Source organism: Melampsora larici-populina (genome assembly GCF_000204055.1).
Source record: "Melampsora larici-populina 98AG31 unplaced genomic scaffold MELLAscaffold_10, whole genome shotgun sequence".
Lineage (NCBI taxonomy): Eukaryota > Fungi > Basidiomycota > Pucciniomycetes > Pucciniales > Melampsoraceae > Melampsora > Melampsora laricis-populina.
This window is the reverse complement of record NW_006768774.1, coordinates 1,403,774-1,420,247: the sequence shown is the minus strand read 5'-3', so window position 1 is coordinate 1,420,247 and position 16,474 is coordinate 1,403,774. Positions and strand designations below refer to the sequence as shown.

Genomic DNA, 16,474 nt, shown 5'->3' with positions numbered 1-16,474 from the left:
GTTAAGGAAATTATGTTGATCCGTTTGTTTTGCTTCTTGAAGAAATCAATTGTGAATCACGAAGCGTACGTTCTATTTTAGTGTTGGAAATGATTTCTACTCATCTAGATTCGTCTTTATTGATTGTATGGATTCGATGGATTTCATCGTAAATTTGTAAATAGTTGAGAGTGAATACAATGTGGATCCAAAAATTGAGGCTCTTCATTATTCTCTCTACTTGTTAGTTTAGAAATCTCATATGGATCATTTGAATATTCTAATACCCTCAAGTTGATTGAGTGGTTCTAGGGAAAACATTGTCATCCATTCTCAATACTCGAATCTCAGCGTGAGTTGAAGTGCAATCCAGGACTGGTGGATTTCATTGTACAAACAAAACAAGAGACTACTAAAAGAATCAAGATTGAGTACAAAAGTGAAGAAACAAAAGTGAGATTGGAAAAGAAAAACATGTAAAGTCTAGTGATTTGATTAGTATTAGTATGCGATGAGACCATGTCTTCTCTATACAGAACTGATATACTATGACTAGCTTATGAATGAGATCTTATTTCCGAACAAAAACAAAATGAAAGGTAGGAAGATTAAATTTGAATCACAAGTTTTACAAAAACATTCGTCAACAGACGTTTGAAAAGGAAAAAAAAGTGAAGGATTCAAATTGAATTGAATTGAAATGAATGGAAAGATCGTCGAGACATTGATGGATGATTTGAATTTAGAGTCCAAAAAAGTTTATTGTCGAGCTGCATTTTTGGCTGGTTGAGAATTTAAAGGTTGAGTGGTCTTTGGAGTTTTGCTTGGAGGAGTAGAGTCAGTTCCATTCGTCTTACTACTTGCACCTGCACTTGCGCTAGGTTTCGGTTTGGCATTAGGATCAGATTTCGTGGCACCTCCTGATGATGGAGGAGTGATGGTGGTTCCATTAGTCTTACTACCTGTACCAGTCTTTGGTTTCCCTCCAGTCTCTGATTTAGTGCCATTTGCTGGAGCTCCAACTCCACTTGCTTTGGGTTTTGCAGCGGGGTTTGTTTTGGTCGCATTGTGTGAAGGATCAATGGTACGTGGTGCTGGTTTCTCAACCTTGGTACTGTTCATTTTTTCACAGCCAGTGCATTCTATGATTTTTGTGAAAATGGAAGAAGTGCTTCGTCAGCCCCCGTCGAGCTCGTGTTTGAAAAAGTTACAGTCCTTTATAAAGATGTTTGACTTACCCATGGGGATCGAGAGCTTTTGACAAGCAATGGTATCAACTTTTTGGTTGCGACCAGCTTTCGGGTCGATTTTATGTAAGGCTGCGCACTCTGTGAAACAATGCGATTTGTGTGTCAATATAGGTTGTCTTCATAGAGAGATGGATTTTGGAAGTCATAGATCAAAGAGTTAACGTACCGATCCAACCTTCGGATTCAGTGGGGTGAGGTGTATGGGCCTCTAAACTGATCTGACCACCTTTAACACCAGGCCTGTAAGCCAAACATTGAGCCTTCTTGGAATCACCTTTGCATCCAGTTGCTTCGGCGAGATTCTTACCACCTAAATGAAGAAAAACTCAATAATGGTGACGTGAATGAAGCTCAGGTGAAGATCGCGCTTACCACTGGGCTTGCAATTCGCCGTGGAACATGTATATCGCTCTTTTGCAGTATCACATACTATGAGGTCAAACCGGTTTGTCAATCATCCACCTTCGGAATGCGTATGATGACGAAGAATTGAAGATGTGACTTACATGATTTGTGGTTGTCGGCTGCAGGTGCCTTGGCTGGGTCTGTAGCTCGACGGCGAGGAGCTTGGATCTTTGAGCTATTCGAAGGTTTCCCAGGGGTTGGAGTGTTGGTTTTAGGAGCGCTAGTGACAGGCGGTTTGTGCGACTTGCTCGAGTCACCAACTGGAGCCCAACCGGCAGTACAGACGATCACTTTTTGATTTGGAGAGTCTGACTTAGGCTTAGCAGAGCCTGTCTTGTTGGTTGAAGGCGAGGGTGATTGGCTGGGAACGGTTCCACTGGGTTTGCCGCTTGTACCATTGGTCTTGGCAGCGGTGCCTTGTGATAAAACAACTGCAGAGCTAGCAAGAAGAGTAAGAATGATAGAACGCATCAAGCTTTGAGAGAACATTATGAACAAGTAAAAATTTAAAGATGATAGTATTGACAGAAATTAGAAAGATATCCTTTCGATTGTAGGGTATTTACGGGGAGATGATAAGACGTGGTGAAACTGACTGATAATTGTTTGAGAGAAGGTAGAGGGATTGGAGGTGTGTCTTACTTATATAGCAAATGTAAACATTGATCTTCCTGCAAGCTCGGAAGAATGAGTCATCTTGACCTTTTTGCCTAGTTGACCAAGCATTTTCGAAGCAAGTGCTTGGAAACTCCACCTATAAGCTTTTCCCTATATGCTACGATAAGGGATTCGAAAGCCAAGTGAACAACCCCCCTGCATTCACCCTTCATCTTGATTTTACCATCTGCTATTCTATCATCTGCATCACTTATCGGTTCATTTCCCTGGATGTACCCTCGAGACATTCCAATTCTCGTGTGAATCGTACCAAGTTTCCTTTCCATTTCCAAAATATTTACGTGACAATGGATTGCTTCATCATGACGTCCAAAGGGATCTCCATTATGAATCAGCATGACCTCGTGTTTGATAGGTGCGTTTTGAGTATCACAAAAGTGGGCTACAAGTCGACGAAGAGCGAGCAGAATTGGGACGAAAAATGTCATGAGGTGGTACCACTTGAAGTTGTAGGGAGATGGATTGGGAACGTGAGAGTAGACCATGAGCATTCGATGCAATTGTGACAGTATTGCAATATGTGCACATGTAACTTGTAAAGTCAATTAAACTTCCATCCTCAAATGAAGAATGTTGAGTTTGAATCTTGATCTCTAAACCGATTCTCATCAAATAAAGAACTATGACCAGTCCACCAAACGAACAAAGCTCTTTACTCTCTCCAACAGTAAGTACTTGAACATTCATGAACTCGTATCCTTTTTAAATCACATTATAAACTGAAACTCATATCTTCGTTATTATCAAGACAACTTCAAATCCAAAGTTACAAATAGCTTATAAACGACTACGATATTATATTCCTGCTTTCGAATGGATCCCGTCTTATTCTAGTGATGATTTCCTTCAAGATGCAGTGGCTGGTGTCACTTTGGCTTGTTTACTTATTCCTCAATCAATTGGTTATGCTTCACAATTAGCTGGGATCCCATCTGTCAATGGTACGTGTTTCTTGAACTTCTGGAGACCTTTAATCGATCACCTTTGGCTAATGATGACTTCTGATGACTTAACTTCATCGATCGTAGGTCTCTTCTCGGCTGCTATCCCTGCGATCACATATCCTTTACTTTGTACTGGTCGTCATGTATCAGTGGGACCTGAAGCTGCATTATCACTCTTAGTAGGCCAACTTGTCAAACAACTCGTCCAACATCGACAATTACATTCACCTTCGGATTTCGCACCTTCAGATGATGAACTTCTTCAACTAGCCGTCACAATCTCAACGATTGTTACATTTGAAAGTGGTCTGATCACTTTCCTTTTTGGATTTTTCCGTTTAGGATTTTTGGACGCGATCCTTTCTCGTGCTCTTCTACGCGGATTCGTATCTGCTATAGCAATTGTGATTGCAATCGAACAATTGATTCCTATCTTAGGACTCTCAGCTCTTGAACATGCTCAAGGGATCTCATCAGAAGGAGCGGTTGAAAAATTGATATGGACCCTCTCTAACCTCAAATCGAGTCATCGAATGAGTTGTTTAATCAGTCTAGTCAGCTTTTGTGCATTGATCGCCATACGGTCTTTCAAAACGACTGTCTATTGTCGCTCCAGACTACCTCTATTGAAATATGTACCAGATATTCTTATCATCGCCGGTTTAGCCGCTGCACTTACGGATATCTTCAATTGGGATCAACACGGTGTAGCAGTAGTAGGAAGTATACATGCAAGTCAAGTTAAATTAGGTCTTCCATGGCGTGGAATTGATAAACATCTCCTTAAAGATACTCTTGGGACTGCCATCACGATTTGTATCTGTGGATTTGTGGATTCGATCGTGGCGGCTAAAGGAGAATCGTCTCGGTTTCATTATCCTATCAGTCCTAATCGAGAATTAGTAGCACTAGGTGCAGCCAACATCGTGACCTCATTCGTGAGTGGTGATATGCCAGGCACGTGGTCCAATCCTTATTTCCTACCTGAATACACATAACCCACTCTTATCCCATTTCGCTCATATGAATCTTCACTCGCCTAGCATATGGCTCAATCACCCGTAGCAGACTTAACGCCTCAACTGGTGCAAGAACTCCAATGGCTTCGGTCATCACCGGCTTGACGATTCTCTTTGCAACTTACTTCTTACTCGATTATCTATTCTTCTTGCCGAAATGTGTATTAGCCGTAGTGGTCACAATGGTAGTTTTCCATTTGATCTCAGAACTTCCAGAAGATCTGGCTTTCTTTTGGAAACTTAGAGGTTGGACGGAACTAGCGTTGATGACTGTCAGTATATCTATTTTCTGGTTTTCGTTATGAGAGGTTTGGTGACTGATGATCTTGGTTCCGTGATTTTAGTTTACCTTTTTGATCACTTTGGTATATGAAGTCAAGACAGGTATCATCATGTCTGTGGCTGTAAGTATGGTGTTGACTATCAAAGATGCTACAGCTATTAGAGTTAGGATATTAGGAAAAGATCCTATTTCTCAAAGCTGGGAGCCTATTGATCCACTTCGACATGAGGCCGAAGCCGAACTTGAAACAGATGATGAAATTCCGGGAGTACTAATTGTCAAAATCCGAGAATCACTCAGCTTCGCTAACGCCGGTCGCCTGAAAGAAAAACTGAGACGACTAGAGATGTGTATGTGAATGAGCTATACTGAAACTAAGACGGTTGAACTAAGATGTTTTTGGATGTTTTTTTTTGGCTACAGACGGATATCGTAGACGACATCCTTCTGATGAAAGAGAAAGAGATCAAACTAGAATGCTAGTCTTTCATCTTGGTGATGTAGAAAAGATTGATGCTTCAGCATTACAGATCTTCAAAGAGATTGTCGTTGAATACAAAATGCGAGATGTAGAGGTTTGGATTTGTCATGTGATACCAAATCGACTTGTACGATTTGAAAAGGCTGGAATTCTGGCGATAGTCGGAAAAGGTAAAGACAGCACCCCTCTTTTGTTCTTCTTTGAGCGCAAGACGAGGGAAATGTATTTTCAAAGCTTTGCTTAAATTGTTATTCTTCTTTTCACCCTGACAGATCGGATCTTGCCTAATGTGAATGAAGTTCTTAAACGAGCCCAAAAAATCGGTTCACAAACTAACAGTCAAGCAGAAGTAGACATAATGCTAAGAGACGAACATGACGAAGATTTACCGATTTGAAGAATTCATCTTCGTTATTTCTTATGATTTCATATAGACTTTAAGATCTAAATGCGATTAATTCAAGACATCTATCATCTTGCTGATCTTTATCTGAACACTTGATTCATACACATTTTTTTTTGTTTAAGCATTAATTTTTCACTTCTGGTTATTTATTTGAGAATATTAAAACACTGAGAACTTGTACTTGTTGAGACTTGCATTTTGATTGATTGTTTTTCTATGCTTTTTTATAAACACTCACGTCATCTGATTGGTTTCACTTTGAAATGAATATGTATGCATAGAATCAATTTGACATGGCATCATTAGTGTTAAATTCACTTACAATGGAGGCTGATGGTTTTAGAATCGCTTTCATCACTTGACCATAGCTTCCAATGTTGCCTCTTAATTAGTCTAGAGGTCAATATGTCTGTGAACCATGAATGCTGTCCTATTTACTACAAGTTATTGACCTCAATGCGGGGGGTCCACGAAAAATTGTCAAAGGTAAATCATAACCTCAGCCAAAAGTTGTGGTGGCATCTTACCATAACTACAATCGCATCAAGTTAACTTCCAGGTTGAAAGTTCTCCTCAAGGACAAAAATTTAACAAGACTGATCAGAACAGATAATGGATCTCTTGCACATGAATACGGGGAAGAAGATTTTTGATTCAACAAGGATACAATCAAAGAAGTTTAAGCCGTAAACAACTTATGATGAGTGTACATCTAAACTTATCAGTGTACATCAAAAGTTTCCACTCTCCAAAATATCTTCCTATCCTAATAAAAAGGTAGATTCATCATAACCATCATCACAGAGATAACCAGTTATCAAACACAATCCTTGACATAACAAATTTTGCCGCAAACAATGTCACACAATCAAATTCGTGTTTCACACAACTAGTATTGCAATAAAATTCACGAACGTAGCACACACAGAAAAACAGCATAAGACTAAGGCAGAGTAAAGAGATGAAACAATCCACAACAGAACAGACGAAAATACATCTAGCGGATCTAATTCCATTTATCGCACATGCACCCTTGTAGCTTGGCTTGAGTGAATTGCTAAGATGAAAGGGATACAAGATGATAGGTACTGATGTTTTACTGTAGGATCCAGAGCGTTTATAATCCCTTGACCTCTCCACAATGTATACACTATCTGAAATCACATCGTTGACCTGATCCAACCACAAGAGTTTAGAGGGTTTTATCCAAAGCTAAACTTTTGTAGAGTGTAGATTGTTTGTTTACTGATCTTTGCACTGATAACTATGATGAGAGTTTGTATCACCATACCCATCATATTTTGCAACCTATCAAGACGAACCACAAGTTAAATATGCAGGAATGTCTGATGATACGTCTGGATCAATGGATTAAGACGAACCAATGGCCATGGACACAATTTCCTTTGGAACTGTACCCCTTCATCCTTCAAATCATTCACAAACTTTGTTGCAACAAGGTGATCAGGAGCTTTTCCATTTTCTGTCCATTCTATCAATGCTAATATCATGTCGTCTTCTGGAAGAAAAGAATATGACTGTGACGTTGAATTTCTAGGGAGCTCCTTTTGGCTTGCTCCACCTATGTTTGCAGGCCCCGGTCCACCACTACAGTGACCCATTCCTAATCAAACGTATTAGATGATCCTGGGTTCTTGAAAGGGGTCATAAGAGGAAAGAGTAAGACTTACCGGGTACTGGAAATAATCTGTAGGACTCTCTTGGATCTCTTCCTAGTGTCTTCTTAACCTGATCGTGATACCATATTGACTATTGCGACACGGTCCGCCAAACACAAAGAGCGTTCACGTAAGGAGAGTGATCGTCTTGCAGAGTCTTACAATTCCTGATTTAAAAAATGGTATCTGCCAGAGTGACTTACAGAACGGCTGGGAACGAGAGGATCTAGAATGATGAAGAACCATGTCATCAGTAATGATAGATTTAGGAGGGGACGCAGATGTGAGCTGACCGGCCATTCCAGTGTATGTCATCAATTTGCCTCCACGATTGATAAAAGGTAAAATATTTCCATCAATCGCATTGGCTTGCCCAGGGTTGGTTTGATCAGCAGTAGAACGAATCTCAAGGAGGCTTTCTGAGGTGAATTTGTACTCTGAATTGATGGAAGTGAAATTCTTGATACGAAGTCCCACAAAAGGTCAAAAATCTTAGGAAAATCATCTGGTATACATTGAAAGAAGATGTGTGACTCTTGTAAGCCAACTCACCAATACTTGGTATTTGAAAAAATCCATGGCAAGTGGTAATGTTATTTCATTCATGAACATCCCCATGGGTCCAAATGTCTCAGAGCCGTAAGTAAAGCCGGGAAACAGGAATGCTCCATCGTGATCGACCCAATCCTCAAAAGCAGATTGTGCTACGGATATCTGTTGTGAGGTCAGGCATGACGGTATGGCAAGATTGCTACTCGCGTTCCGCAGTTGGTCTTGGGAACATCGCAGTGAATCGAAGTTCGGCTTGCAAACTAGCGGATTACCAATGATTCCGTCTTGTACGCCGTCTAACATATCACATTCTTTCAGGGTATGTTCCTCAATAAGGGCCCAATCGCTCGCATTCATGAACCCGTCCGTCGTCGGTGCATTGCGTAGATTAGATTCCACCGTCCAGCCATTCCTGCAAAAAGGTTCCATAGAGTCAAACAGCTATAGTGTGCGGCACAGATGAGAGATCAAAACATTACAGATGAGTCCACCATTGCGCTGCTGCACCTGCTAATACGCCATCAAAGTCTTCAGGAAAGGCTTGTAATTCTTTCAGCCCTTGTTTACCCCCTGAAGAACAGCCTAGATAGAATTCAATTTGTTCGTTAGCGCGCTAGTGACAAGATTATCTAAGAATCAACGAAATGACGAAGGGACAAACCAATCCAGTAGTTCTTTTTAGCCTTTTTGGTGTAAAAATTCTGAACGACCACCTTTGAAAATATAGTACTGAGGTGAACGGCACGGTACCCAAAGTCGATTTGTGACTCCGGATTAGAGATAGCAAAGGTACCATCGGTTACTGTGCCATTATGACCAGTGTTTGTCGATGCGACTGCGAACTTGTATTTTGACAGCGGGATTCCCTAACAAGTGATGAGCGTCAATGGATTCGTGCCAGAGAGGAAAAAATTTATGAGCTTATCAAATGCTTGAAGCTGGGTGAGTTAAGTGACGGCTTACCATGCTATCATGAACCGAGCCACACAAAAGCAACAATAACGCAGATGAGTATCACACTCTCCTGATCTGAGAGGAATCGGTTCTTACTCAGGGAAATTGACTCCGCCTGAATCTGAATATTGGGACGGATCGCATCAAGGATTCACACTGGAGATATGAGTTTGTAAAATGATCACTTACCTCCACCATTCCCAACAAATGCAAATCTACCACTCCAGTCCTCCACAGGTAACCAAACCTCAAATTGGACCCGGCTAATTTTCGAGGTGTTAAAATGGCCTCCTGATGGTTTAAATACGAATAGGTTTCTTAAATCAACATGATGTGAAGCTTATCTCGACCTGAACCTAAGCTCACCAAATCTACAGAACTTTGGTAAGTTGATGACCACTGCTCTGTATTCTATCGTTTGTGAATCTGGATCTGAAAAGTTACCAGGCCCTGTTATATTCCAAAGAAATCGATACCAGGCCCATGTGGTATTAGCTTCAAAAGACCAAAGGGTAGAAGATTATACATATGGGGCATGACTTCACCGTGCAATTCTGAAACGTAGACTTCGATTGTAGTTTCGTTGATGGCGGTTGGGACCAGATGCTTTAGATTGGCGCAGCGAGTAGCGGCATCACCCGCCTGCCACTCGGCACTGCGATCACGTGAAGCCTGCGAGCTCGAGTGCTGACTCTTCGAAGGTACAGAGGAAGCCCAAGCTGAGAATTGACAACCGAATAAAATCACCGCGAGTGAGAATGAAAGCCATCGAATGGAAAATTCCATTGTACAACAATATATTGGGATCACTGAATTCGATCTTATCAGCAAGTGTTTATGATTTGAACAAAAGCTGAGATGGCAAATCCATTCTAATCCTTCATATACCTTTCATTTTAAAGAAGTGCTGGCCAGCTCTCCTATTGATTCATGGATGACCAGTTGTATTTGTTTCAGTTTACAGAGTGCGTGAAGGAAAGAGCACCAGCGTTCAAGTTTGCACAGCTACAGCTGTTCCATGTACAATTAAGGTGTTTTTCTTGAAAATCACACCCAACGCGAAACAAAGGCTTCGGGTTTTGTTGAGTCTTTTACTTTTTTCAAGTTGATAGATTTGAAACAATGAGGGTTTTCCCGCGACGATCCCTTGTCTTCGTGACCTCTTCTTCAGCGAATCCTTGGCAATCCATGTTCTCAATAGTCAAATGATCTTTGATTAATGTTAGGCTGCAGTAACAATTGGTCAGGAGGTATGTATTTCAGTCACTGGTGACTGACATCATATGTGACAAGGCGCGGCCAAAATGCAGATCAGGAGTGGTCAAGTCAAATTTGACAAAGCTGGCAAAAGAAGTTCAGTCATTTTCAACTGAAATTCTGCCGCCGCAGAAAATAATGGTGCCGTCTAGAAGCATAGTGAAGGTCTCATCGGTTACTCAAACTTAACCCGTCCCTCTCTCTCGCAAACACTCTTGAGCCTGAGTGTTCGCGAGGGAGAGGGACGGGTAAAGTTTGTCGGTTACCGTGCCATTATGACCAGCGTTTGTCGATGCAACAGCAAACTTGTATTTTGACAGCGGGATTCGCTAGCGAGTGAAGAGCATCGAAGGATTCGTGCCAGAGAGGACAAAATTTATGAGCTTATCGAATGCTCGAAGCTGGTTAGAGTTGAGTGACGGCTTACCATGCTAATACTATCATGAACCAAACCACCCAAAAGCAACAATAACACAGATGAGTATCACACTCTCCTGATCTGAGAAAAATCAGCTCCTGCTCATCATCCAAAGCACCCAATGTCCGGAAGACATGTCTTCTCAACAGCATCTCTTTGTGAAACTAGCTTTATTAGGGCGCGTTCACTTAAGCAATTTCTGGTGAGAAATCACATTCTGCAAAATTTAAAGTGTCTATTTGGTGGTGCATGTTTCATTTTTGCATTAAAAAATGGACGCCACTATTTATCGCCTGGTGTCCGAGCCCCGTCGCCCCATTTCGGGTCGGACACCGGGCAAAGCGTTCATTATAGCCCGCTTTTTTAAAAAGCGGGCAACCTCTTCCAAAGCCAATTTTGTACTTGTAGAATCTCACAATTCAATGAAATGCTCTTTGCTCTCAATTCAGACTCGACTCACTGCACAAATTGAGTGGCGCATGGTAAAGAAAGCATAGCATAAGCATCAGGTGGATTTCATATTCATAAACGGCGGGCATACAAGTTAGTAGTAGAAGACAAGTTCAAAAACGTTGTATACAAAACATCATAGTCATAGTCATAGTAAGTATAAGTTCAAGAATGATAAGTTCAAGGATGTCAGGTAGACAGCATACAGGAGACAAAAAATTGAAAAAAAAAAACAAGAAAAGAGTTCATTGGCCTTGTCCAATCCACATATCCATCTTGTCTTGATACTTAGCAATCCACTCAGGTACTTGGGTTTTGCTGATGGTTGGGGACTGCCCGTATATATGAGGAAATGGAATTGATTTACCCCCGGTTCCAAGGCTCACAAAATGGTCACTGTTGACGAATGCAAGGATGATAGGTTCCTTGTCGTTAGGTGGTGTGCGGTACGGAAAAAATGAACTGCAATTTCCCTCGAGTGGATCGAAAAGTACAACGGGATGGTTGTAAGCACTGGCTATAACGTAGCCTAAGTAAGGCATGCGTAACCAGTACTCCTGAGTGCATATGGGCCCCTGGGGTCCAAGTCGAACAAGTAGGTCCTTGATGACTTCGGTCACGTAAGATTTGGCAGCACGTCTGGTTTTCATTCCACTTTGGCTTTTAGAAGTTGAGAGAAGGTCTTTGTGCTCTGCCCTGTGGGCAACGAGTTCTTCAAGTAATTTACTACAAACTGATATGTACGCCTCCTCAGTGTAAATATTGAGCGCTGCAGCAATAGCATAGTAACCACAGTTACCATACGCAGGCGGATTGAATATGGACTTGATCAATGGAATAATTGTCCTAGGCAGTTGTTTCAATACTTTTTGTTCCTCGGGTTTTGTTCCTCAGGTTTTGTCAGCGTGCTTTTGGCGCTTGCAGATGATCTAGATTTAGATGAAGCTTGGCGCTTTTGATGTTGAGTTGTCGAAGTTTTCACACCATCGTGGGTTCCAATGTCGTCTGGAAGTGGAAAGACAGCGGCTCCAAAAGCCCGACTAGCCTCCAGAGTTGCTCGCACGTTGGGATCACTTCGATTCACATTCATATCTTCTGCAATCAAGGAGATGGAGATTTCCGGAATGAGAACCTGTCGAAGAAACATTTGAGGAGAGAGGGGGGAGGCCCTTGCGCCATCAAGATGTGATTCTGAGGTGAGATCGGTAATGAAAAGCAACTCGAGTGTCCTAATTATGATCTCATACCCTTGATATCCATAACTGGAACAAGAAGACTGAGGTTAGAAAAAAATTTACCCGGGAATAGATGTAAAACTCACTATCCAGGTTGTTCAACCGCAAATTGATCCATTTGAGCATCAATACCTTTCTTGCGGCCGCCTGCACATGTTTTCTTGGCCTCCTCAAAGAAATCTGACTTATTGACTCTGAGAATGATTTGGCTCAAAGTCATTGAATGCTTCTTAATCCGGCTGTGGTAGAAAAAAGGCAGACAAGGGATGAGTCCATATTTGAGGAATGAGAAGAAATATTTAGATAGATGATTGGACATACTCTGATAATCCAATAAAATCGATTGCTGTTGGCCATCCCTTGCTGACCCCAAATGGAATCAGGTCTGTTTTGGCGTGATGGAGACCACAGAATTCTGCAGTTTGCGTGAACTGAAACATAACAGATGGGTTGGTAACAGATTATTTGAAGGACACACAAAAAAAAAGATTGGTACTCACAGGGAGGGACATTGCTCCTGGACGGCCAATTCCTTTGCGGATGTTAGGCATCGCTAAGAGGAGAGCCTTAAGTTCAGTGAGCTTGTGTGATGGTGCCTTCGGGAGAGGGTTGTCACAAAAGGGACAAAGGTTTTCGTCGTCTTCCATTTCGGATTGTGAGTCAGATGAATGTTCTAAGCTGATGTCCGAGTCTGATTCATTCAATTCATGCATTGCTTCGTCTTCAAATTTTTGTTCTTCAACTTCTTCCTCATCAACAAAGAGATCGTGATCCATTCGGAACTCTTCCATTTCCTTATGAGCTTGAGACGTCGATGCTAACGCTTGACCTGATGATCCCGAAACAGAAAGAGAGGCTATCGCTAGCAAAGAAGATGAATTATGTTGAGATGAATCATGTTGTTGATCTTTGGCAGTTTGAGAGGAACGTGATGGGCAAGTGGTGATTTTGTGACCTGCTATTTTGCAATAGCTACATTTGCTAACACAAGTAGTTTTGCTTGCTTCGTCGATTTCATGTTGTGATTTCCATCGGCCTTGACTGCCTTGACTGGCTTTACCTTTGTTAGCTCTTGGTCGACCACGGTTGTCATTCTTCACCACGGCATTCAAGATTGGTATGAGACTGTAACGGTTGGTTTCAAGTAACGTGATTTCACCGTATAGTTTCCGCAGAGTTTGTTCAGGTAATTCCAAGATATGTTTGAATTTGGTTCTTGCAGCCATCAATAGTCCTTCATGAATCGCCAGTGGAATTTCCATGAAGAGGTGCCACTGGGTGTGAACTAGGTTAGGTGAAAGGTAATCAACTTGGTCGTGTTGAGAGGCTATTTCATGAGAACAGGGAAGGCCCCAAGCGCCTCTGAAAGTGTGTGAGCAAGGCGTTTGAATGGAATCAGGCAGTAAGTTGTATTGTTCCTTCAGCTTCTTGAGGGCGTAGTGCGAAACATGTCCATGGAGATCTTTGAAGAAATCAGGAAGACCCTGCAATGTTTTTGTCTGCTCAATGCCGACAGAGATGTTGATTTCGCTGATTTGGTGTTCTTCGAACCGCTTGAACGAGTTGAAGCACGTGACGAAGTCGTTATTACGGCCATCAAGGAATCTCTTTGCTCAGAAGTGACTTCCTTCAACCCGAGATGTTGAGGAATTGCCAAAATGAGGCGTCTGCGATGTCCACAAGGTCACAAACTTCTCTTTGCGATAGATCCATGTGTTTTGTAAGTAATCGAAAACGTCATGGGCAACTGCTACCTTTGTAAGTGCTTCAAGGTTTGAATCGTATTCAGCTGTAGTTGCAGATGAGACATATAAGTTCCATAACTTCAAAAACTCTGGCCATTCTGAATCAGTGAACTTGGATTTGTAATTTTTAGCGACATTCTGATTGATGTGCCATACACACAGGATGTGTGTGGCATCTGGAAAAACCGTTCCAATTGCGTTGAAAAGTGCCGGTTCAGCGTCAGTGGCAAAAGTCTGAGGTAGTTGTACAGTTGTGGAAGTGTCCTCGTTGTTAAAGATGACATTTTTGAGCTGGTTCAGAGCCCACTCGTACTGAGGCTCCTTTTCACTGCTCATGAAACACATGGCGACTGTGAAAGACTTATGAGTGTTGGTCGTACCTACAATGTGCAGTAGCAGAATGTTAAATTGATTTGTTTTGTAAGTACAGTCTAGCCCGAGAACTGTTGGAAATCAACAACGGAGGGAGATCGCAGAAGGACTGGCAAAAAAGAGGTTGAGCAAGGTGCCTGTTTCAGATGTCAAACTCCAATGTGCCCAGTTGCTTTCGGTGAGCAAGTCAAAAAGTCCTTGGACCGGAGTACGGCCATTGAGCCAGTTGGTTCTCGTTTGACTTCGGACGTTGTGTATGTCACGGACGAGGGGTTGAGATCCCGGTTCGATGTTGAGCAGGGATCTAATTTGGGATGCTCGACATCCAGCAGATCCCAATAGGTCAATTTGATCTAAGTTTTTGGGAGTGAATCGGCGGTAAACAGAGAGATCATGAGGTTGTTCAAACAGATCGTGGTTATGGCGATGCTTCAAAGGGTTCTTCAGATCTTGACTGACTATCCAGCGATCTCTGCTGGATCGGTAATTGAGGGAAACCTCGAACAAACAACCCGTCTTCTTCGATGATGCTGATCGTTTCTTAGCTTGTGATGGTGGTTTGTGGCCAGCTTTCTTAAAACCAAGTGAGCATTGTAAGTAAATCCAAACAGTGTTCTTATTCTCTGTTTTATGACTCTTGATCAAAAATGCATAGCCTTGATGCCGTGCAACTGCATACATGTACATTAAACCATTCTGCATTTCGAGGAATGCCTTTCCCACCTTTGGTGAGCAAAGCATCCGAATTAGTACAGCCCCTAGAGGAAGAAGTGAAAGAAACAGTAAGAAGACGTGATGTGTGAGTAGGCTGACGATTGGACCTACCAATCGGGGGCCATTCGGCGTCTCTTTCGTGGGGGACTTGTTCCTCTTCCTCAATTGCCTCGACCACGTTGGTTACATTGAGAACAGGGGCCGGGTTCTCTGAAGATGGAGCGATGGCAGTTGTCGAGATGATGGTAGGTGTTTGGATGTTCGAAGTGTTTGGAGTCAAAGCTGGTGTGATGGTGATTGCAGGTGTTGCAGAGGAGGTAGTAGAGGGAGTATTAGTCGTATCAATCATTGATTGATGGTTTGGGACAGGTTGGTGTACTGGGTGAAAGTAAGGAATTGTGTTTGGTGGATTCATTGTGTTGGGAAACATCGGAGCTTGATAATAAGGCCAACTACTTTGGTTAATTCCCATTGGAAGTTGGCCAGAAGGAACAACAGGTGGAGGATATCCAAAAGTGGCCGAGGTAGGGAACATCCCAGGATGTGGATATGAGCCGGGAGGTGGAAACCAATAGCCGGAAGGGTGATGAGGTGGTAGATATTGATTATGATGAGGGGGTCCTTGGGGAGGGGGGTATGCGTAATTATTGGTATGGGGGTAGGGGTTATTGGGAGTGTGGGGATGAGGGTAGTCGTTGTTTGGAGTTTCTTCCATCCGGGTGAAGCTTGGATGCGGAAGGTTTGACATTACAACGTGGTTCAAGGACTTAAGGTTTGGCGGTGACTGATACAGCTGTATGTATGCAGTGGTTGGAAGCAATGAGAAGATCTGAGTTGATTGATGAAGAAGTTATGCAGTGTTTGTGGAAGGTTGTGTGTGTGTGTGAATGAAGAAGTTTGAAAGTGGATGGACAAGGACAAAAACGTGTTGTAAGGCTGGAGTAGACCTCTTAAGGGAGTTTGATATTTTCTCTCTTTGTGCTCTTGTGCTCAGCCCACCCCTATTGGGTCACGGCTTGAGCGCTCTCGGGCGTAAATAGCAGCAATAGCCCTTTTGGGAAGTTTCATGACGGTAGAAACCGTCTATGTGCCCTTTTGAGGTTATAAGGGGCGCCAAAGATGACCAAAGGGGCCTATGCGTGGGACTACGCTGGTGGTATGAGCCCTGCAGTAGCCCTGCAGGTCCGACTCAGCCAAATGTTGGCTGAGTATCTGAAATTTTGTCGGTCAATCTCGGGTAATGCCCCAAACGGGTCGGGCGATGGGTTTTTCTTAACCAGGCGATAAATAGTGGTGTCCTAAAAAATTTACAGAAAGTGATTTCTGGTCAGAAATTCCTTTAGTGAGCGCACCCTTAACTGTGCATCACAAATTGTTCCCACATCTAGAGATTGGATGTGAATGCTTTGAAGAAAACCCAGAACTTTTAATCAACACATCTTAAGGAGTAGTGCTTTGTCCATCAAACAAAAATCTTACAACAATCTAAAAGAGACGTTTTGGTATCAGCTTGGTGATACAGAGATCAAACTTCATACCTGCATACAAGTCCTCAACCACTTGAAAGAGTTGGAATTCATGAAATTATTGAAACATCAGGATCATTGAGAAGATGGTTTGAGACACTGCCCATCAGCCAACTTGACTAGCTCC

At 42.4% G+C, this 16,474-nt stretch overlaps 3 protein-coding genes across 3 annotated transcripts; 1 reads left to right on the top strand and 2 right to left on the bottom strand.

Annotated features, from left to right (window-relative positions):
* Positions 1-738: 738 nt before the first annotated feature.
* Positions 739-2,123, bottom strand: MELLADRAFT_104703 (uncharacterized protein; the record flags this gene model as incomplete). Its single annotated transcript, XM_007407744.1, has 5 exons — positions 739-1,121; positions 1,218-1,307; positions 1,396-1,539; positions 1,602-1,658; positions 1,736-2,123. The coding sequence occupies 5 exons, from the start codon at positions 2,121-2,123 to the stop codon at positions 739-741; spliced, it is 1,062 nt and encodes a 353-aa protein (XP_007407806.1).
* Positions 2,124-2,934: 811 nt separating this feature from the next.
* Positions 2,935-5,743, top strand: MELLADRAFT_77271 (uncharacterized protein; the record flags this gene model as incomplete). Its single annotated transcript, XM_007407819.1, has 7 exons — positions 2,935-2,979; positions 3,061-3,253; positions 3,341-4,213; positions 4,300-4,547; positions 4,620-4,908; positions 4,982-5,209; positions 5,312-5,743. 7 exons carry the CDS (start codon positions 2,935-2,937, stop codon positions 5,434-5,436), a joined length of 2,001 nt encoding a protein of 666 aa, XP_007407881.1.
* A 944-nt stretch (positions 5,744-6,687) lies between these two features.
* MELLADRAFT_104701 (uncharacterized protein) lies at positions 6,688-9,416 on the bottom strand (the record flags this gene model as incomplete). The annotated part of the gene is made up of 11 exons (XM_007407743.1): positions 6,688-6,753; positions 6,828-7,069; positions 7,137-7,215; positions 7,328-7,350; positions 7,418-7,583; positions 7,677-8,088; positions 8,156-8,258; positions 8,338-8,542; positions 8,640-8,643; positions 8,727-8,751; positions 9,323-9,416. 11 exons carry the CDS (start codon positions 9,414-9,416, stop codon positions 6,688-6,690), a joined length of 1,419 nt encoding a protein of 472 aa, XP_007407805.1.
* Positions 9,417-16,474: the final 7,058 nt, after the last annotated feature.